Below are 24,641 nucleotides of genomic sequence, written 5' to 3' on the forward strand. Positions count from 1 at the left end.
GGTCCATTGTTTCCTATACACTTAAGTTTTTCCTATGACGGTCAAAGATTGTAACCGCGTGTGTGCTAGCTTTGATAGTTTCCTCTTTCATCACTTTCATATAACATTCACTGAATAATTGACCTGACATTAACACTGCATTCCATCTTTCACCTCTGTTTGTGAAGGTAGATGCCAATCTAAAATAGGTTGTTCTGACCAATGCAGTTATTGGTAGATTTCGAATGTCTTTGAATACGCCGTTCATGCATTCCACAAAGTTTGTTGTCATGTCGCCTCATCGACAACCTCTGTTAAATGCCCTTGTCTACTGCTCTAATTGTATGTTATCCATCCACCTTCCTGCATCTGCATTAGACAATCTAATTTCGTCACGGTAATATTGAAATGACGGCTGAGTTAGAGCATACCCTACATTCATCATTTTTTTGCGAAGTTTCTTTTCTTTGATTGCACGCATGAAGTTTTGTGTGATATGTCTAATGCAATAGACATGGGTAGAAGGAGGATTATGCCATCCGTTGTCATGGTTATTATAAGCACTCTCAATGGCAACATGTCTATCTGAAATCAACCAGATATTGGCCTGTGGAGCGATATGTGTTCTGAGATGACTAAGGAAGAAACCCCAACCACCAGCAATTTCACCTCCAACCATAGCAAAGGAAATGGGAAAGACATTATTGTTGTCGACTTGTGCAACAACCATAAGCAAAGTACCCTTGTATTTTCCGTATAACCATGTTCCATCAATTTGAATAATATGTTTGCAGAATGTAAAACCTTTGATGCATGGTTGAAACGCCCAAAAGAGGCGGTGAAAAATTCTATTTCTAGCAACACAAGTTCCGTTTGGCGTAAATGCTGGCAATGTCTCCATAATTGCAACATTTCTCGGTGCATATGTTGTAAGTGCCCATAAAACCGTGGCAATTCTTTCTATGAATTCTCCCAATTACAGAATACCTGTTCAACAACCTTTGTCCTTGCAATCCATATTTTCTTGTAAGAGGGAGTATAATTATATCTTGTGACGATATGAAATATTATTATACTCACCTCCACTGATGGGGCTTTGTTAACAAACGGCAAAGTCTCTTGACACACCAATTCAACGCTTAATTTTCGGTGATCTTGTACAAAATTAGTGGTAATGCAACTGTGAGGTGGGTCTATAGAAGATATCTCCCAAGAATCACTTCTCTTCTTGTGAGACACAGTCAACCAAAACTTACAAAGGATGTTACAACATTCGATGACATAGCTTCTCGAATCAGTGTGTTTCACGGTAAAATCAACAAAGTTATCCATGTGAATTTTTTTGATATCTTGCACACATTCTTCTTTAGTGCGGAACGTGTCTCCCACTTTTAACTCACCATATGATCGTGGATATGGGTTATAAAAAACACTGTCGGATGTTTCATTGTCATGCAAGTCCATGTTTGTCATATGTTGAGGCAGATTATATACATGACTTGGAGGTAATGGCGATGGATGATCGTCATCTTCAATGTTGTTGTTTAACATATGATCGACCGGTGTCTCGGTTTCTTCTTCTTCTTCATCAACGACGTTAACTTCTGCTTCTGCTTCTAGGTCGACTTCATTTGAGTCTTCTGAATCAAATCCATCAGATTCAGCTTGATTAGTTATTTGAGATTGTTGAGATGGTATACTTTATTGGAGATTAATATATAACTCAATAGAGTTGCAACCAGAATGTTCGTGACTAACAAACATATATTCAACATCTTCATCGTCTCGCACCTTTAGCGGGTAAAATTTACATTGATTGTTTTCGAAATAAATTGGATTCTGGTACGTGATTTGTGACACAAGACCAGATCCTAGGAAGGATTCTATTCATTTTTTCATATGCAAGAAATTTGAATTTCTCTTGATCGTAAATCGGATAGTATCGGTGTTTCGAAAATTAAACCCATATACATCACACTCATATGTCTCACCGTTGCAGTGAGCATTGATAATATATTTGGATGCAGATGACATAGTAATATAATGAAGTTGTGTAGGTTTGACAATGAGTTTGTGTTGGTTTGAGGATGAATTTGAATTTGTCTTGGTGTGAGGAAGACAATTAAATAGAATGTGACATGGCATGAATGCAAGAGCTAGCATCATTCCATTTGGCGTCTGCATGCATTTTTTGAACATGGGGGCCAATCCATATGGCGCTTTGTATGTGCAGGCCCCGAGATTCAGTGTTGCATGCAATTAGCCATGCAAACTAGGGAAAAGACCATGCATGCAACCTGCCACGACCTAGGAAGCGTCAGTCTATATGACGCTAGCTTGCGTCAACTACATGTGCATGCTGTTTACCGTGAAAATTGGTAATCAACCTCTGATCTTCCAAATTACTAAATTTGGTTACTTATAGGATCGATCAGATTGATCCTAGGACACGTGCTAATTATTTGTTAAAGTGAATTCTAGTGAACATAAACACTTCGACAACATTTGCAACAATAGTGATTCGTGAAAATACTTAAAAAGTAAAAGACCAACACATAATAAAGAGAAACATTGTAAGAACGGAGATTAATGGCAACAAAGATGAATCCTTAAAATAAAGAAATATTTCTGGAAAATAAAGATGAATTGAATTACTTCAAAGTAAATGACAATGATGTAAATCGAACATACATTTGTCAATCTATTGTTTCTCTACACACGGATACTTGGTAAATTTTACAGATTTTGTACACACTTTGAACACCCCCGATCCTAGCACTAAGACCTTTTATTTATACTAATAGAAATAACCGCTCCTAACGACCTTTCTATCACATCAATACAAATGGCGCTTTGCATGGATGCAACTATCCAATATGCTCCACGTGTACCCTCAGCAATTCAGATAAGAACAAAAGTTCCCTCCTTTATTGGAATTTGAATCTCTCGTTGAAAATGTCTTCAAATGCTAAAGAATATTTCTAAGTCCCTGTTGCATCTTGATCCTCTCATCCTGGAACTTTCAATTAGAGCTCCCAATATCAGATCCAGTCGGAACATCTTCACAGAGAATTTGACTTCTTAACTCTAAAATGGGCGTCGAAATTAGGAGCCAACAAATTTCCCCCAAAAAATGTCATTTTCGACACATAGAAGAAAAATGCATTTTTTGAGAGCATGCTTCGACACCTTGGATAATTCTGGCATGTTACCAAATGTTCCAATGTTACAAAAACTTTTCAGTTTCTTCCAGCTGTCTTGTGACGTCAGAGTCATCATTACCTTTTTCCTAACAACGTATTTTCAGCCCACTACCGAATCTTCTTAATCACCATGTTTCCTAGATCCTAGGAGATCGTGGGTTTAGGCATTAATTACCACCTCTTCATCATACCATCCAGGAAAGACACGTGTCCCACTAACTTGTCAATCATCAATGTTGATTTGAACCGTTTTTTCTTCCAAACACGCTTATAAAAGCCATAAACTCATACCAATTCCATTCTTTACGCTTTCTAAAATCTCAAACACTCTAACTATTCATCTTCAAACAATCCTCAAACAAAACCCAGATTATCTCCTCTTCTTTCAACATTCAACAACGATGGCAACCTCAAGCAAAACCTCTAAGGACATAAGCAAAGCTACCAAGACGTCTGTCAAATCAAAATCTCCTAAGAAGATTTTGGAACTACCTCCTTTTTCTAAATTACCTGGTCCAGTAATGGTGGGCAATCAACAGTACATTCCAGAACCAAAAACTGAAGAACAACGTAGGATTTACGCCTCTCAGGTCCTTATCCCCATTTCTGTTTCTGGTAAAACTCATGCGTTATCTGAACCTCTGGATGATTTAGATACTGATTTTAGCAAGCTTAAGGAATACTTCCCTTTTTATCATAAATGTAAACCCATAGGGCAAGCGAAAAAACCTAGGGTTGAACTAACAACTGCCGAAGACCCAAAAACAAACGAAACCATAGATTTGAGATTTATGAACAACGTCTTTACGGTTTTTCGTGCTACTCCCTCATTCAAATACCCAACGAATTATTTAGAATAGCTAAAACAAATAGAAAAAACCAAAGCCCAAATTGGAAAGATATGGGGATTTATGACCTGATAATGCTGTCGAAATTAGGCTTAGAATATAGCTCATATATGTTAGTCTTTTCGATGTACTTTTGGGATAACACACATTACACCTTCCACCTTCCATGTCGCATGATCACACGAACTCTTTTCGACCTAACCGCTGTAGCGGTAAATTCATGATCATCAAGCTATGGATAAGCTAGAGATCAATAAAACCAGAGTCGCCACCGTGCTTTTATTATTTCCAAGGGAAAAGGGAAAAGTACGAACAAAACCCAAAAGTAAGAAGTTTTCAAATCAAAACTAATAAAATTTTAGAGATTACAAGTAAGAGGGTTGGTTACACAGAGGGGAGATGTTAGCATCCAAAGTGTCCTAGGTACTCCTAGGGAGCCCTTTCTTGTGCGCATATGTATTTTATACAAAGTGATGTTTACAAACAAATAGAATGGATGGATGAGAAAAGAATTCATTAATTATATTTTTTATTTGACAATACCTTCGAACTTGTGCCTACGTACCAACATAAAAATGAGGGATCAAAATCTCGTAGTTCGTGATGCAAATTTCAAAGTGGATGCATTGCTTTTAACAAAATTAAGTTTGAAAGACACAAAGGCCTGAAAATGGTTTGAATGAGTTAGTTCTTTTTGGCTTTTTTGAAAGTTTAGGTCAAGTACAATTAAGTCTATTTACAAGTTTTGATTAAGAAAAGAAGTTTGAAAATGCAATGGCATAAGGCCAAAGTTTCTATCTTTTACAAAGTGGTCAAAGTTTATAACAAAACTAGTTCAATCAAAGAAGATTTTTTAGAAAAAAGGGAGGGAGAGATTTTGAAATTAAAGAAATGGGGAGGCGATGAAGAGACTAATCCTATGCACAAAATTAAAAGTTAAGAGTTGAAAAGATCTGGCCGATGGGTAGCAATCCAATAGACAAGAATGTCAATAGAAACCCAAATTCCCTTGGACATTTAGAATCAAGCAACATACAGATGCACAAATATATCTTGAAGAGCAAGGCATCAAATAAAGATAGTCACATCCAAGCTTAGCCACTCCATGATCTTCTTCAAATTAAGCCCATGTAACAGATGAATTCCATAAGTCACAGGTTCAAAATAACAGCTTCACAATGATCATGTTGCAGATGAACTCAAAGGGATCTTGAATGATGTATCATATGAAGTTTCAAATTACAATCACCTGGTTTCACAAAAGTTGGCATTGGCCAAGTCCTTTAGCATAGGGAGATTGCCTAGATTCTAAGTCCAATTTGTCCAAGATCAAGCCAACAGTCCACACAAAAGTTTTTTAGGGTTTTTGTTGTTATTATGTACATTAATGGTCAAAGACCACACAAACAAACAAAATATACACAAGAATATATCACAAATATGGTCCAAATGGACAAAGTGAAAATTGCATTAACATAAACAATTAGAATGGTATGAATAATAGCAAATTAAAAAAGACTAAAATTAAATTGCATTAAAGTAAATGGCTTGAAATTAAATGTTAGTTGTTAATGAGTTAGAAGTTAGTATTGTTTTGCTTTTGCTTTTCATCTTTTAAGTCATTCTTTGGAGAACACTCAACCCACTTATCACAAGCATGGATCCTTGAACTAAGACATCTTCCAATAGAAGGAAAAAAGGCCAAGTTTCCACACAATACCATGAAAGAGGGGAGACTTACAATCTCACTAACTAGAATGCTATGCCTTTTGTGTCAAAAATTTAGCGCTATGTTAAGCAATCGTAATTGGACTTATGTATAAGTCACAACTATTTGAGGTTGGGCAATAGAATTATGGTGTTAATGCATGTTAGAGACATAGTATAATGGACTATGCTCATGAAACATGCCACACACAAAAAAGAATATGCAAAAGAGGGGGCCTAATCTCATCCATACTTATGTTGATTTTGCAATCAACTAGCCTTAGGATTTAGAGACATCATATGTCAAATGAGATGAATGCATAAAGAAGGGGAAATAGATGAAGAGGGAGGGGAATGAATCAAAACTTAAATTGGTCAAAGGAGGACATTTACCAAATTAATATCATTCATTCATTTTGGGAGATGGAATGTACATTCCATCAATCCCCTAAATCCAATGATATTAACTCAACAAAGTCAAATCAACCTTGACCAAGGCCCAACAACAAGAGTCAAACTTATACAAGTCATCACAAGAGGTCAACACAATTATTTGGAATTTATTCAAATTAAAAATACTAAAAATAATGCATTAAATTAAATATGGTTTGTCAAATTCATAAAACCTCATCAAAACACCAAATAAATGGCCATGAGATTTATCATAGGTCAAACAAGGTCAAAGGACCTTGGAGAAAAAATTTCAGAAATTTTAAAGACTTAAAAGTATTTTTGAACAATTAAAAATATTCATAAAATCACTTAAATCATGAAAAATATTAATAATTATCCAAAAAAATGATTTTAATTCACAATATGAAAGAGGAAATTTTTTGAAATTTTTTGGTGAAACTCTCATATTTTTTGGATCAATATTAAAATTAATATGAATTAATGAAAATAAGCTAATTAAAATGAAAATCAGAAAATAGCAAAAAACGTGTTCCACCAAACACACGAGTCAGCACGTTGTACCAATGATAATCACAATGGACGCTCAGGATTAAAACATTTTGAAAGAATCCTGTGGCTGGGAGATGTGCCAACGCACCGCCGGAGCCAGAGCTCCGGACTTCTTCTCAGGTGGACCTCACCGGACTGGTCCACCCTCAACGATCACTAAAATAAAAAAGGAGGACATGATCTGAAAGAAGAAATGGCGTAGAGCACGAATCTGACCTCAATTTCAACTAACTCCAAATATATAAAAAGATATGAGGAATTGAATTTTGAGGTGTGTCAATTGAGTTGCTTCGATTTGACCTCTAAGCAACTCAATCTTCTTGCCTACATTGGTAGGACTTCAGACAACTAAAGATCCAAGAGAATTGAGTGAGAATCAAAGAGATGAAGTTTTCTGAAAATTACCTTCAATGTTGTGTAGAACTTGAGATTGCTTACTTCAAACACGATTTGATCACACTTGAGAAGCTTGCAGGGAGTGATTAGCAATGGTGCAAGGCTTTGGATCCTGGAGTTCTTGAATCTCCAAACAGTTAAGATTCAAACTCAATTTTCAAATTGAAAATTATCAGGTTTTTCTTTAGAATGAAAGGGTTTGAATTGGGGGGCAAAGCTGACGCGCAAGGTATGTTTGAAATGAGCTCAGAGGCTATGTATTTATAGCATTTGGGATTGATAATTGCACGCTTGAAAATTTGCTAAATTTGGCAATGTCATGCACAAGCTTGCATGGGCATGTGTAGGCCCATGAAGTAATCCATTTTGATCCAATTGCAATTATACTGAAGTTCAAATGATGCTTGATTGGCAAGGAAATATGAACTGGAGTTTTGGACATTCGATTTCCTCCAATGGTGCAGCTCTGTTAAAGCCATGTGCAGCCCTAGCAAACTTCATCCAAAATGCATGAAATTGGGTTCTTTGGAAAGCTTGGATCAAGGGGAACAAGTTTGATATTGAACACTTTTTCATTTGGAGATTGGATCATGGTGAATTTGAATGTGGAAGTTTGGAAATTTCAACATGTTGAACATTTTTCTAAGTGTCAAGCCATATATCTCAATATTCCACCTTGCTTAACTTTTCATGTGAGCTTCAAATGAGAAAAGTGTCTTCATAAAAGTTGTATACATTTAAAATACCTTCAAAATGGTCACAAATTTCATGTCATTTGGATTTATAATGATAGAGTTATACATTTTTGAAGTTTGGAAAAATCACTTGTACAATGGTATAGGTCAAAAATAACCTATAATGTATCCTCATATCACATGCTCATTAAAGTTGAATTAGCTCTCACTACAAACATAAACATTGAAGTAGACATCTTTAATTTGATTGTGCAACTTGGAAATCTTTCATCTCATAAAAATTGAGCAAGTTATGGCCTTGGGAAGTTGACTTTCAAATTAGGGTTTAGACAAAATGACCTATAATGTTTCAACATTAAAAATGATTTTCCAAGCAAAACTAGATCTAGGTATCAACATGAAAGTTGTTTGGAATGTCATTTAAAGTAACGTTACTCTTAGAATCATTTTCATATGGTGAAAATTGTAGGAGATAGGGTCTAGGGAGACCCAGTTTTGATCAGATGAATTCATCTGGCCAACCAATATCAACCAACTTGCTAACCTTCAATTCTCTTGACTTTCTTGGATCATGGTAGATAATATATGCACAATATGATGAAATTTGAAATGTCCCTTGAGAAATTTAATCAACTGGGGAGATAGCTTGTTGGAGAAGTTACTCAAGATGCCCAGTCAAACAAGGGTTTTCAAGGAAAATTACCCTCAAACTCTTGAAAAATACTTGATCAATATAACATGTAGGAATCAATGGAACTCATATATGATGCTTATAACCATTCTTGGATCAATTCATGGTTATGCTCTTTGCCATGAGGGTCTCAAACCCTAGATATGAACTTGATAAATCAATGGGATCATGCCCTACCTACAAAAGAGTTAGGCAAATGCAAAGACATATTTTTGGTATTTTGGTTAGTAAAATGATAATATACAAGTATGATACAATCACACGGTGCTTGGTGATTTCTCCCAAAACAAACCCAATGAGAGAGGGGTAAGGAGGAGGCCAAGGTATGATCCCAATGCTAATGCTTATGATGAAATTGCATGAGGGATCTTAGGGTCAAAATTGGGGTCTTACAACTGCCCCTATTTAAGGACATTCTAACTGAGGAGGTGAAGGTTAAAACCTTCAGCTCAACTCAGTAGAATGGGCTTAAATAACAACATATAGAAACAAGTTTTGGTCCCTAAGATACCTCATGATGCATATGATATGAATGTAAAAGTTAATGCTCTGTGGGGAAATATTGCCACAAAGGCAAAGAAATCAGAGAGACCAAAGATCCGCCGGAGCATAATGCATTCCGTAAGGAAAAATCACTGGGGAGACAAAGACTCTAAGGGGGAAAGGAGTTATGCGTAGGCCAGGCTACGGCTTAAAAACTACTGGGGGACTTAGAGGAATTCTATAAAATGGAAAGACTCATCCAGGGAAACAAAACATCTGCAGGGGAAACGAGTAGATCAGGATAACACTGAAGTACTCGAATCATGCAGGAAAAGCGATTTCATTAAGGAAATATGCACTCAACTAAACTGGGGAAGAAATAAACTTCAACAGGGAGGAGCAGAAATCTATTATCTACTACCTGCTACTGGGTAAGGAGATAATAAAGATCCGATAGAGAAGACATCCGTCATCGGTTAGGATGAACATAACAAGGATGACTCACTGGGAACCACCAGGAGGGAGTATTCATTACCGGTTACTGGGTAAGAATAGCCTTGCTGGGGAAAACTGCAGAAAATAGGATTTACAACTACCAGTTATTGGGCAGAAGACCAAAGATGAGAGTATCCGTCATCGGTTAGGATGAACATATCAAGGATAAACTCAACAGGGAAGAAAATTTGTCATCGGTTAGGATGAACATATCAAGGATAGACTTGCCCGGGAATGTCAAGGAGGATATCTGTCATCGGTTAAGATGAACATATCAAGGATACACCAACTGAGCAAAAAGTAGGAATTACATCTATCGAATGCTGGATAGAATACCATCAAAGAGAAAGTCCGTCACCGGTTAAGATGAACATATCAAGGATAGACTCTCTGAGGAGAGAAAATAGGAATTACATCTATCAGTTACTGGATAGAATACCATGAGAGAGTATCTGTCATCGGTCAAAGTGAACATATCAAGGATATACTCTACAAAGGGAAAGTAGTATTTACAACTACGGGTTACTGGGTAGAAGATCACAAAGAGAAGGAAACTCGTCATCGGTTAGGATGAACATATCAAGGATTAACTCTCTGGGGAAAAAATAGGGATTACAACTACCTTTTTACTGGGTAGAATACCAAGAATGAGAATATCCGTCATCTGTTAGGATGAACATATCAAGGATAATCTTTAGCAGGGGAGATAAAGATATCTGTCACCGGTTAGGGTGAACATATCAAGGATATACTTCCTGGGAAATGAATCCACTAGGGACTCTACTGATGGGGAAAAAACAGGGATACTTTTGTCGGGTATTGGGAAAAAAGTAACAAACTGCACACTAAGAAGAATATTACCAGTTACTGGGCAATAAACTCTTAGGAGACTCACAATATCTATCTAGGCAAGAGCTAGAAAGAAACGGTCAATCAAGACTCAACCCAATGAGGATATATCTCAAGGGTATGGTTCCATCCAGATAATCGACTAGGGAGGAAACTGAAACAATGATCATCCACGAGGAAATAACCCAGTGGGGAAAGGAGAAAGGTTAATGTCTTTCTGCTTAGGGGCCGACGCTCTACAATTGAGAGAGAATAGACACCAAACTTGTATGGGGATAAAGTACCGCCATAGTAAGGAATAAGAATCTCATACAATGATTCAGCAAATATGAATATGCAAATATGCAATTATGAAATTATATGAGTGTATATATATGTACATATGATGATTATGCTGACAAAACGATCACAAAGGATACAAGGGTGTCGCAAAAATTTGAATCATCGGTACAATCCTCGGTCAATCCACAAAAGGGAAATAAATGCCAGAGAACAGAGAGATCCATATCCCAAAAGACTCAACCCTGGTCGGGGATGATGAAGATCTGCTGAAGAAAGGAAATGTTATCGAGTCTGCAGGGAATTTTAGGTCGACACCATACTAAATGGGAGACAACCATAAACGCAAAATAGTTGCTCAAAAACCAGGAGGAAACTCTGACTAGGAGTGAGTCGGAAGGCGACTGATGGAGATACCAACATGATCTACTGGGGAATCAAATTACTCCGCTGAGGATCAAAGACTGTTGATGAATACACAAACTCTGTCCGGTGATACAGAGACTCTGTCGGGGATCAAACTCAACTCCGTAGGGTACTGCATCAACCAACTTAGCTGGAAAAAACTACGGAAGCTCTGTCGGAGATCAATCACGCCGCAGGGGAACCTGATCAACACACTCTGCTAAGGATACCCAAAGGGTTAACTATTTGGGGAACCCTTAATGCTTCACACTTAAGACTTGTTGTTTTTGAAATGTTGTTGATGTTTCTTTTTTTTTTAAATTGCTTTGAAAAATTCTTGCTTTTATATATTTAGAAAAAAATGTTTTTGATTAAAATTTTAGATTTCAAAAATGATCATAATTAAATCTAAAATTATTGGCTGAAGTAAATAAGAGTGAAAATAATTGGATAAAAGCTCAACTTTATTTAATGGAATGGTAGTTTGTAAATGACAAGACTTCGTAGATTTTTACAAGGTTGAAAATGGTAATTTACATGGAAAAGGGTTACATTGAATACAAATGACCACTAATCTTTCTACCAACTCTTGATGTCCGTTGTGCTTTTGGCCGGACCGGGGATGATGAATTGATGTCAACCCTTGTGCTCAAAGTTTCTCCAAGTTAATGATCACCAGAATGCAGTTACTTGCCATAATCCCTAATTTTTGCATAAGTTGCCCCAAGGTGGGGTACTCAACTTATCGGGAAAGTTCTTTCTATTTTATGTCTCTAACTTTTGCCTGGATCGCTCTTTTGGGTTTTCAATCCACCGAGACGCTCATTTTTGCCTAAGCAGCCCTTTCGGGTTTTCAACTTAGCGAGATGTTCTTTTCTTTTTTTAGGCGAAGTATTTCTTGACTGCATCTGCGTTCACAGGACGAGTGAACTCTTCACCATCCATAGTTGTAAGAAACAAAACACCGCCTGAAAAGGCTCTCTTGACAACATATGGGCCTTCATAATTAGGAGCCCATTTTCCCCTAGAATCTGGTTTAAATGATAAAATCTTCTTGAGCACAAGGTAACCTTCTCTGAACACACGAGGTTTGACCTTCTTATCAAAAGCTTTCTTCATCCTTTGCTGATATAACTGACCATGACACATGGCAGTTAACCTCTTCTCTTCAATCAAATTCAGTTGATCAAACCTGGTCTGACACCATTCAACCTTAGTCAACTTGGCTTCTATGAGAACACGCAATGAAGGAATCTCAACCTCTATGGGGAGTACTGCTTCCATACCATATACAAGAGAGAAAGGGGTTGCCCCTGTTGAAGTGCGGATGGATGTTTGATACTCGTGCAAAGCAAATGGGAGCATCTCATGCCAATCCTTATATGTGACAATCATCTTCTGAATAATCTTCTTGATGTTCTTGTTCGTAGCTTCAACAACCCCATTCATCTTGGGTTTCTCGGGAGAAGAATTATGATGTGCAATCTTGAAGTCTTTGCAAAGAGCTTCCACCATATTATTATTCAAGTTTGATCCATTATCAGTAATGATCTTACTTGGCACACCATAACGGCATATAATCTGATTCTTGATAAACCTTACAATAACTTGCTTGGTTACATTTTCATACAATGCCGTTTCAACCCATTTTGTGAAAATAGTCAATTGCCACCAAAATGAAACGATGTCCATTCGAAGCTTTGGGCTCAATCATCCCAATCATATCAATTCCCCACATGGAGAAAGGCCATGGGGAGGAAATGACGTTCAACAGTGTCGGAGGAACATGAATCTTATCAACATATTTTAACACTTATGGCATTTCTTTGCAAACTTGCAACAGTCAAATTCCATTGCATGTCTATTGGAATGAGTACCAAAGGAACCTTCATGCACTTCAGTCATCAACAAGTCTGCTTCGTGTCTATCCATGCATCTAAGCAAAACCATGTCGAAGTTTCTTTTGTACAGTATATCACCATTCAAGTAGAAATTGCTGGCTAATCTTCTCAAATTCTTCTTATCTTTCAAAGATGCCCCAGACGGGTAAATCTGACTTTGGAGGAAACATTTGATGTTGTACTACCACGGCTTCTTGTCTTTGATTTCTTCAACAACAAACACATGAGCTGGCCTATCAAGACGCATTACCGACAAATTGGGAACCTCATTCCAATACTTCACTACAATCATTGACGCCAACGTTGCAAGACCATCTGCCATCCGGTTCTCATCTCGAGGAATACGATGAAACTCAACCTTTGTAAAGAAAGTTGAAATCCTCCTCGCATAATCTCTATATGGTATCAAACCGGGTTGATTCGTCTCCCATTCTCCTTTGATCTGATTTACAACCAAAGTTGAGTCTCCGAAGACATCTAAATACTTAATTCTGAAATTCATGGCCTCTTCGAGCCCCATAGTGCAAGCTTCATATTCTGCCATATTGTTTGTACACTTGAAAGTCAATCTAGCTGTAAATGGTAGATGCGTGCCTTGAGGAGTAATAATCATTGCCCCAATGCCATTTCCATATTGATTAACAGCTCCATGAAATACCATGCCCCAACAGGAACCAGGTTCTGGCCCTTTTCCAAGCAATGGTTCATCACAATCTTTCATTTTCAAGTACAAGATCTCTTCATCCGGAAAATCATACTGCACTGACTGGTAATCTTCAATTGGTTGGTGAGCCAAATGGTCAACCAAGATACTACCTTTGATCGCTTTCTGAGATCGGTTTTCAATATCATACTCTAAAAACAACATCTGCCAACGGGCAATTCTCCCAGTTAAAGCAGGCTTCTCAAATATATACTTGATTGGGTCCATTTTAGATATCAACCAAGTGGTATGATTCAACATATATTGACGTAGACGCTTAGCAGCCCAAGCCAATGTGCAACAAGTCTTCTCAAGTATAGAATACTGAGTCTCACAGTCAGGGAACTTCTTACTGAGGTAGTAAATTGAGAATTCTTTCTTTCCAGTCTCATCTTGCTGACCAAGAACACAACCCATACTATCTTCAAGCATAGTCAAATACATGATCAGCGGTCTTCCTTCATCAGGTGGAGACGAAATCAGAGGTTCAAGAAGATATTCCTTGATACTGTCAAATTCTTTCTGGCAATCTTCAGTCCAATCACAAGATTGATCTTTCCGAAGAAGCTTGAATATATGTGCACATGTGGCAGTCATGTGTGAAATGAATCTTGAAATATAATTCAAGCGGCCGAGAAAACCTCTGACTTGCTTCTCAGTTTTGGGCGCAGGCATCTCTTGTATTGCTTTGACCTTGGCAGGATCAACTTCAATACCCTTCTCGCTGACAATAAAGCCCAACAACTTACAAGAACGAACACCAAAAGTACACTTATTGGGATTCAAACAGAGTTTGTACTTCCTCAAACACTGGAATAGCTTCAACAAATGCTCAACATGTTCCTCTTCATCAATTGATTTAGAAATCATGTCATCGACATAAACTTCGGTCTCTTTGTTCATCATATCATGAAAAAGAGTAGTCATTTCTCTTTGGTAAGTTGCACCAGCATCTTTAAATCAAAAGGCATCACTCTATAACAGAATGTTCCCCAAGGTGTAATGAATGTGGTCTTCTCCATATCTTCGGGTGCCATCTTGATCTAATTATATCCGGAAAATCCATCCATAAACGAAAAGACTTTGAATTTAGTAGTATTGTCTACCAACATATCAATGTGTGGTAGAGGGAAATCATCTTTTAGACTGGCTTTATTCAAATCTCTGTAATGAATATTAACCCTTTGGGCCTTTAAAGCGAATGTAAGCCATTTCAACACCCTTTTACCATATTGTCTTTGTTTAACTTACACGCAATTACTCATTTCTTATTTTTATTTCTTGGAGTGCTGACCTATATCGTTTCAAATATTTTCCATTTACTCTCAAGATTCTTGTCTTCACTAAGTTCCTCAATCTCATAGGCACCATTAGAGAATACTTGCAAAATTTGGAAAGGGCCTTCCCACTTGGGAGACCACTTCCCAAAGGTTCTATCCTTTCGATCCATTGGAAGGACAACTTTCCAGACCAAGTCTTTAGGAGAAAATGTTTTAAGTTTAACCTTCTTATTATAAGAGTTCTCTACTCTCTTCTTTTGTCGTTTTAATAATTCCAAGGAATTTAGTCTCTCTTCATCTAGATCGACTAGTTCATCCAGCATCATGTTCCAATATGATTCTGATGGAATTTCATGATGCCTCTGAATTCTTGTGGATTATAGATAAATTTCTAATGGTAAAACTGCATCATGACCAAAGGTCAGTTGAAAAAGGGTCAAATTAGTGGCTTCATTGGGAGAAGTTCGACATGCCCACAAAATTTGATCTAAAGTTTTGTGCCAATTTCTAGGTTTCTTCCCCACATGCTTCTTAATCAAGCCAATAATCACCTTATTAGCTGCTTCGACTTGACCATTAGCCTGAGCATAATATGGCATAGACTTTAACAATTTAAAACCCATTTCCTTAGCAAATTCTTGCATCTTTCGACCAGTAAATATTGATCCTTGATCTGTTGTGGCAGTCTCTGAGATTCCAAATCTATAAATAATATGTTTCTGGAAAAATTCAATCACATCTTCTTGGGCCACATTTGGCAAAGATATAACTTCGACCCATTTTGTAAAATAATCAACGCCAACCAAGATATACCTCTGATTCTTTGATGATGGTGGTTGAATTTCCCCAATTAAATCCAAATCCCAACCTCTAAAAGGCCAAGGTTTGACTATAGAGTGTAATTCGCTCGTAGGGACATGTTGTATGCCCGCATGTACCTTACATTCTTGGCACCCTTTGGCAAATTCGATGCAGTCTTTCAGCATGGTAGGCCAATACATTCCTTGGCGAAATAGAATCCATTTCATCTTATGGCCAACTTGGTCCGCCCCACATTCCCCACTATGGACAGTCAAAAGAGCTAAATATGCCTCTGATTCACTAAGATATTTAAGCAAAACTCCCTCAGGAGTCTTTTTGAACAATTCCATCCCCAAAAGAAAATAACTTAAAGCTCGATACCTGGTTTTTTCGGTCGGCAGACGCCCTTGGATCTTGTAAATATTCCACTATTGGTTTCCTCCAATCTTCGTCTGCCAGGTTATCTATTGCCAATATTTTGAAGTTTTCTTTATTAGCGTATCCCAGGTTTGTTTTCTCCAAATCTGATGGGGCTAATATGGTCGGCACGACTCTTCCTCTAACTTCAATGACTTTTTGCAATTTTTCTTTTGAAATTTTATACCCGAATGCAATCTGAGCCAAGTCATTAGCCACTTGATTTTTCAATCGAGGTATGTGTCGAATACTAGTCATCTCGAATATTTTTAGCAACCGGCTGGCTATTATGACGTACATAATGAGATTCTCTCTAACACACATGTACTCTTTTGTAATCTATTTTATAACTAACTCTTAGTCACCCATTATTTCGACTCGAGTTGCCCCCAATTCTAACAATATCTCAAGTCCAACTATGAGAGCTTCATATTCAGCCTCATTGTTCGAGCAGAGGCACTCCACTTTATACTTGAGTTTTGTTGGAATTTTATTAGGAGAAACGATTAAAACTCCTATGCATGTTCCATCTTTGTGGCTAGACCCATCGAAGTATAATTTCCAGGGTTCTAATTCGAGATAGTCCAGTGCATTCTTAGCTATGGAGTGGTCGACTATAAAGTCCGCGACCACTTGTCCCTTAACAGCTTTTAACAGCATATATGTTAAAGAATATTCAGTTAGAGCTAGTGCCCATTTTCCAATTCGACTGTGCAAAATTGGTTTAGACAGCATATGTTTAATGACATCGAAGTGAGATGAAACATAAACATCAACAGGTTTTATATAATGCTTAAACCTCGTACAAGAAAAATACAAGCATAAACACAAATTTTCAACTATGCTATAGCTAGTTTCTGCATCATTTAAGACCCTACTGAGGTAGTAAATGGCTCTTTCGACGCCATTATCATCCTCTTAAGCCATAATGCTCCCTAAAGTCTTGTCAGATGCAGATATGTAGAATCTCATACTCCTATTCCTACAAGGTGGTGTTAGAATTGGTGGATGACTCATGTATTCTTTAATTTTATCGAATGCTTCTTGTTGAGACTGCCCCTATTCGAATCCTTCCTTGTTGAGCCGAAGCAAAGGCGAAAAAGCTTGCGTCTTTCCACTAAGGTTTGAGATGAATCTCCTTAGGAAATTGATCTTGCCGAGCAATGACTGCAATCCCTTCTTTGTTGATGGCACTTTCGCCTCCATTATGGCCTTAATCTTATTCTGGTTTATTTCAATTTTCTTTCTGTGTACCACAAAGCCTAAGAAATCCCCTTCCTGTACACAAAAAATGCATTTGAGAGGGTTCAGTTTTAGACCATGTATTCTCCTCCTTTCGAAGGACAGTCGAAGATGATCTATATGGCTCTTCCCTAAAATAGACTTAACGACAATATCATCTATGTAAATTTGCATAAAAGTATCTATGAAATCATGGAAGATCGAATGCATTGATCTCTAGTATGTTTCCCCAACATTATTTAAACCAAAAGGCGTCACCACCCATTCATATGTGCCTAAGTCTCCAAGACATTGAAAATCCGTTTTTGGGACATCCTCTTTCACAATGAATATCTGATTATATCCAGAATATCCATCGAGCATGCTAAGATACTCATGGCCTGTGGCAGAATTGACTAGCATTTCCGCCACTAGCATTGAATATTCATCCTTTGGGGTTGCAATATTTAAGTTTCTAAAATCTATTCACACCCTCAAAGTACCGTTCTTCTTAATAATAGGCACAATATTAGCTAACCATTCTACATACATGGTTGTACGGATGAAGTTACAGCGAAGAAGCCTTTCGACCTCCTCTTTAATCTTCGAGAGAATTGCAGGTGCAAATCGCCTTGGGTTCTGCTTGATAGGCTTTTTTCCATGCTTGATTGACAACTTCAATTCGACCCGATCTCTGCTCAAACCAGGAATCTTATCGTAATCCCACGCGAAACAGTCCTTGAATTCCTTCAACAACTGGATCACTTCGAATTTGAGTTAGGGGCTGATATTGGCGCTAATGTAAGTTGGCCTTTTTGTCAATCCTCCTCCCAAGTCTATTTCCTCAAGTGGGTCCTGAGCCAGCATCTTAATATTTGTTGATAGTGGATCCTTCTCGAAACCCAAAGGCTCATCATCATAGATGTCGTCGAGCCTCTGGCCTTGATCTTCATTCTGAACCTTATCAGGTGGCTCTAGATCGAAGTTCTTTCCAGGACCTATTTGATGTAACTCCTTGTTGGCTTCGACAACCATGTTTTTGACTTCATCCTCCAAGGTCGATTGCTGTTTGTTTTCGGCTATGTAAGTCGAAATCCTTTTTAGCGCTTCGAACTCAATTATCAACACTGAATTCGCTCCCCCAACCTGTGGGGTCAACTCCTGACGCTCATAGATACCCAAAGTCGTCTTCGCCTACCACTTCTTTATCCCAGCGAAAGCCATTATTGGGGTGAAAATATAGGGAACAGTAGGCATTGTCGTCTGGAGTAAATGCAAAATTGGTCGGATCACATGGAGTGATATTGACCAAATGTTTGTCGAACTAGAGTCTGTCGATATGCTTGATAGAAGTGTTGAAGTAACCTTGGTCTGCTTCTATATTCTCCACAATACCATCTGGACGCCATATGATGATTCGTTGGTGCATTAAGGATGGCCCAACCCCAACCCCATGTATCCATTCTCTTCCAAGTAAAAGGTTATAGTTGGCCTTCGTCTCCATAATCATAAACATTGTGGATCTGGTGACAGTTTCTAAAGTTAACTCGACCTGGATTACACCAAGAGTGGAACCAACCTTTCCCTCATAATTGGAAAGCACCATATTATGGGGTTTGACATCTGTATCGTACTTGCCAATTTTTCTCAACATATGATGCGGTATCAAATTCACTGTTGCGCTGCAGTCCACTAAGATTTTATTAATGGGGACATCTTCGATCTTCCCAACAATAAAGAGAGGCTTAAGATGACTCTTCATAGCCTCATCAGGTCTCTCGAAAAAGGAATTTTCTCCTCCATGCAACCATTGTTCATCACATAGTAGCATATTGGCTTGTGAGAAACCCTTTCTCTTTCTGTATTATTGTCGGTGTCTTCGACCTCTAGGATTTTGTCGAACTCCCTGGGCATCACAGATACCAAACCGACTAAGATATCCAAAGAAGCTTATGACCCAAAGTCGAAGTTATCTGTCAACATTTCTTCTTCTGCAACCATTCAATCATATTTCTCTCTGGCCGCCTCTGCTGGAGTACTAAACTTTCCTTTGTCAAGGCTTAAGTCCTCCTTTTTTCTTGCAGGCACATTGGTGTTGGACTCATCTTTTTCCTTTTCGCCATCATCCCTCTGTGCTTTCCTCCTTCTCTGTTACCTTCTCCATTGAGACCTTGTCATGGGAGTTTTTCCTTTGTAGTTTTCAGAGATGTGGGAGGTTTTTTTGTCATCCTGAAACTTCTGACAGTATGTTACTAAAGAACCTCTATCCACCTCGAAATTCTTCCATTTTCCCTGGCCGCGTTTCCTGCCAGCGACTGGCTTCACCCATTTTCCATTTGAAGCCTCAGTGTTAGGTTTCAAAGAGATGGGTTTAGCAGTAGGACCCTTTCGTTTTGTTTCACCAAGCTTCACCATAGGCCTTCTTGGTTCGTAGTACCTTCTTGGGTCGAAAGCCCTTATGGGTTGGACAACCTGTTGATCTTGAAGGGCTTTCTGAAACCCTTGGTGTTTTACCCTCCTTACTCCCTCGAGGTTTTGGGCTGCTTTCTTGTTGAACACGGCGCTGCACTGGAGGCGCAGCATAACCTTTGATTGCTTCTTCTGGTACCTTCGGAGGAAATCAGTCAGAGTTTCGTCTTCTTTGGGGAAGGCTATTTTATTATACTCTTCTTGTTGACACTCATTGTCAACTTCCATGGAGGTTTCTTGGGATATTTCGACCATATTAACCTCCATGTCGACATCTTCAGTGATGTCCAAATTCTGGAATTTCAATTGAAGGCCCTCAGTAGCCTTATCTATTTGTATGAAACCATCAACAGTTTCTTTGGTTACTATCATCAGGTTGGAATCTTGAGTGATTCCGATGTCGAAAACATCAGTGTTTCCATTGGTCGCATTTCCAACAGCTTCCTGAAAGAAGTCGTTGAAGAATCCCTGATCAAGATGCTCAGAAACCCTAACCATGACGGGTTCATTGACGAAGTCCTCAATAACTTCGGTCATGTCGAAATCATCAGTGACTTCAGCCATGTTCACTTCCTCTGGTTCCGTGTAGTGGGCATCAACCATTTGCAGAGGATTAGAGTCAATCTTCATGTGGCTCCTAGGTTTGTCTCCAAACTTGAGTATCCCTTCTTGGATAGCATTCTGAATAAGATCCCTGAAAGTAAAACATTGAGATGTTTTATGACCCAGAAAACTATGGTACTTGCAAAACTCTGTTTTCTTTCTTTATTCTAAAGGAGGTACTTTAGCACCCAGAGGCACTATCATTTGACCATCCTTAACTATCAAATCGAAGATTTCGTCAGATTTTGTAACGTCGAAAGTGTAAGTTTTCTTAGGAAATTTATCATTCTTTTCTAGTTCAATAGGGTTTTCCCGTTCGATAGGGACAAGACCTTACAAGCGTAAGGTGGCCCTTTCTTCAACTCAGCAAGGTCGAATTCATTTTCATCGAAGTCTAAAGGCCCATTATAGGATCCTTCCTCATCATTACTAAAATCGAAGTAGGCTACTCTTTTATTCTTATTTGCTCTAGCCTTTTCTTCCTTTAAGCGTTCTAACTGTCACACCCTATCAGCCAGTTCGGCCATATCTCTCAAATACTGGGTATCTAACTTCTTCCTGATAGAATAGTCAAGGCCCCCAGTGGCCATTTCGACCAATTCATGCTCTGGTACTTATGCAAAACACCTAGCTTTGAGTAATCGAAATCTATTTAGATAATCATCAATTGGCTCAGTAAACTTTTGTTTAATACTAGCCAATTCCTTCAGACTTATCTTTATTTTTCCCATGTAAAACTGCTCATGAAACATTCTCTCTAACTGATTCCAAGTATGAATCGAATTTTGTGGCAAGGTGGTGAACCACGCAAAGGCGTTCTTTGTGAGATAACTTGGGAAATACTTTATCCTAAGGTTTTTGTTGTTCGAAATGTCTCATGCCTCTATTAAATATCCAGCCACATGTTCGACAGTGGATTCAGTAGTATCCTCAGAAAACTTAGTGAATTTGGGGATTTTTGTTCTAGGGGGTGTTTCTGCCTGTAAGATATATTCCAACAAAGGTGGTGTATAATTTGGCCTTCGAAGGCCAAAGTTTACCCTATTTCTAACCATAATCCTTTCGACCATGGCTGCTAGATTGTTATTTGCTGCCATATCATCATGTCGAATCTTCCGTATGACATTATCAGGGTTTTGGTTTCTATTTACCATTACTATCCTTGGCTCTCTTTCCCTGGGGATTTGTGGTTCAGTCCTAGGGGGTTCGACTCATACTCCCTGATTTACCATCTATGGTTGCAGTTGATTTTGTGGAATTTGGTTAATACTAGGGTCTTATTCGAAGATTACCCCCTGGTTTTCCCTTATCTAATCCCTCAGAGGGTGTCGATGAGGTTGTGGTACACCTAAGAAGTCAGACATCCATGCCGTATGCGCTGTCATTTGTTAATTCGACTGTGTCGTATTTTGAATCAAAGGATTCAATATGGTGGTCAATGTTTAGGTAAGCATTTGGACCATATCATGGTTGCTTTCGTCCGATTGTTATCTCCACACTGCTGCGGAATTATTGGTAAGGTTGGGTATTTGTGTTTGGTATCCCAAGCCTTAAGATTGGTTATTTCGACTTACATTAACCCCAGATCCTGACCCTTGTAATGGGGAGGTTATGTTAACCATTGGTTCTGAAAATGTCGAAACAACGTTATGTAAACTTGCCATCACTGAAGTTTTCATTCCATATGGTTGTTCTCGACCACCAAAGGGTATAGAGAAATCAAGGGGTATTGAAGGCTTGTTTAGAGCATTTCCAAACGAAAGAGGGGTGTGAGGAGGCCCCCTAGGCCCAATGTAAGTCAAAATAGGTTCAGTATGGGAAATCGAATGCGTAGGCATTGAACTTGCCATAGATGGTACCGGTTCAGATAGGTGCATTGTGGTTGGGTTCTCCCCTATCGAAGAAGAAGGGGGTGGTACATCGCTAGTTGATAGATTTTGAGAATTTTGGTTATTTGGCGTATTTAAATTCGCCATTCTCCTAGTTGATCCTCTTCTTGATCTGTTTCCGTTGGTTGTGGCTACTTTACCACTCCTTAATAACATACAAACAATTCTTCCGAAGGGAGAAGATGACTGAATAACCATAATTAAAAAAAAGGAAATTTTCACTCTTCAAAATTGTTAGCATCGTCCCAGAAGGTGTGCCAATTTGTGTACCGTGAAAATTAGTAAACAATTGTTGATCTATCAAATTACTAAATTTGGTTACTTACAGGATCGATCAGATTGATCCTTGGACATGTGCTAATTATTTGTTAAAGTGAATGAAGCTAGCAGAAATATACTTGAACGTATCGCACGCTCGGACATACAATAGAGTCGCCATCGAACTTTATTTATCCCCAAAGGGACGGGAAAACATCGATAAAACCCGGGGGAAAGAGATATATTGGGTAAGGAAGTCGGTTATGCAAGGGGAATATATTAGTACCCCAAACATCCATGGTACTCCATGGGAACCGTTTTGATTGTTCTCGCTCGAATAGGTGTTATCTAAAGATTACTTGCAAAAGAATGCGAAAGGAAGGAAAATAGATAAAGTGCTCGGTGAGGATTGGGGCCCTCCTGCCTATGTATCCTCATAGTGCAATGAGGAATTTAGAGCTTTGTAGTTCAAGGAAGTAGAGGTGGGAGGTGGAAAGGAGTGTGATTAAAGTATGGTCTGAACCAAAGGATAGTGTTTTGAACTCCAACAAGGGTGAAAAGATGAACCCAAGAGTAAGGTGGCCATTACCAATACGTGGACCAGCAGGCCGCCACTATAAGGTAAAGCCGAAAAGAAAGACTAAATTAGGTGTTTGGGCACAGTCCCAAACATCTATTGGTTCACAAGGTGACGCAAGAAGGAGCGCAAAGAGGTAGTGTATTTGGCTCAAAGAATCCTTATATCACATGGAGTGAGAGTGAAGGTAGAATATGAAGGTATCACGAATATGAACGGAATGAAGTGACCAAAGTCACAAAATTGAATGTTTGGTGATAAGTTACTGGAGAAGAGTTGTTTGAAATCGAAAGGTGAAAGTGTATTAGAATCCATAAGAGAAATGGAATTCATACCATAGAGAGAAATGGCTTTGATCGATACGTGGACCAGCAGGCCGCCAGTATAGGGTGTTTAGCCAAAAAAGGAAGGAATTAAATGTTTGAGGTTGTATCCCAAACAACTCTCGATCCATGAGGTGGACTGTCGTTAAGACGTCCCAAAAGATAGACAAGGAGTCCAAGGAGAAATATGATTGATCTCAAAAAGATGGTATGATTGAACGAATGGCGAATGACAAAAAAAGGTAGAAATAGATAAGGTAGATTGATAAATAAGATAGCTCACGAAGAATCTGGATTCTTCTGCCTACGTACCCTTATAGTGCAATAAGGAAATCAGAGCTTTCGTAGTTCAACCCACAAGGACTGAAAGCAAGGTGATTGAAGAGGCAAAAGAATATAATTGAATGATCAAATTGAAATGATTAGAATGGAGAGATGAATTGAGATACTTGACAGTCGATTGATAAGAATCACATGAGAGTCTGGGAATAAGGGCGAACGCTTTGAATATTTGGGGCACACGCCCCATACGCAGAGTCGTTCTAGACGAGGATAGGAGAGACTCCGTCTCATCATTCCCTATCACTTAAGACTTGAAGTGCATGGTGTTTCTCTTGATTGACAAGTGGTTGGTGAAGAATATTCATTGTTGATCCTTGTGTTGATGTTGTCTTTGCATGAAGAGGACTTGGTAGTTTAATCAATTCGTATTGCACTGAAGTCTATGAATAAGGGCGAACGCTTTGAATATTTGGGGCATACGCCCCATACGCAAAATCGCTCTAGACGAGGATAGAAGAGACTCCATCTAATCATTCCTTACTGCATAAGGCTCGTTTCGTGCAATTTGAATCGTGTTAACCAAGTTTTGACCTTTGATTTGTCTTGTATAACTCGTTGCTTGGTGTGAATGAGGATGCCTTGATTTGAAGATCTTGACTTGAGGCTTCGAGCTCCACAACTTAGAATAAAAGTTTTATTAAGTGACCAAGGGTCTTTTGGTCACCCAATTTAGACTGTGGGATTATACAAATTCAAAGGACTTAATTGATCAAAATTGCTTTTGATCAATTTAAATCGGAGGGTTTGAAATGATTTGGAAACTAGATTAACACCTAATCTAATGGTTAGAATTTAATCAAGCTACCCTAAAGGATCATATTAATGTTAAGAGTTGATTAAATTTCTAAGTTAAATTCTAATTCT

At 38.4% G+C, this 24,641-nt stretch overlaps 2 protein-coding genes across 2 annotated transcripts; both read right to left on the reverse strand.

Annotated features, from left to right (window-relative positions):
- Positions 1 to 14,891: 14,891 nt before the first annotated feature.
- Positions 14,892 to 16,353, reverse strand: LOC127079883 (uncharacterized). The gene is made up of 3 exons (XM_051020238.1): positions 16,060 to 16,353; positions 15,429 to 16,010; positions 14,892 to 15,239 (listed from the first exon to the last, which is right to left on the reverse strand). The coding sequence occupies exons 1-3, from the start codon at positions 16,351 to 16,353 to the stop codon at positions 14,892 to 14,894; spliced, it is 1,224 nt and encodes a 407-aa protein (XP_050876195.1).
- A 2,287-nt stretch (positions 16,354 to 18,640) lies between these two features.
- LOC127079884 (uncharacterized) lies at positions 18,641 to 19,147 on the reverse strand. The gene has a single exon (XM_051020239.1). The coding sequence runs from the start codon at positions 19,145 to 19,147 to the stop codon at positions 18,641 to 18,643; it is 507 nt and encodes a 168-aa protein (XP_050876196.1).
- Between the last annotated feature and the right edge of the window lie 5,494 nt (positions 19,148 to 24,641).

The sequence above is a fragment of the Lathyrus oleraceus genome, chromosome 5 (assembly GCF_024323335.1).
Source record: "Lathyrus oleraceus cultivar Zhongwan6 chromosome 5, CAAS_Psat_ZW6_1.0, whole genome shotgun sequence".
In the NCBI taxonomy this organism is placed as follows: Eukaryota; Viridiplantae; Streptophyta; class Magnoliopsida; order Fabales; family Fabaceae; genus Lathyrus; species Lathyrus oleraceus.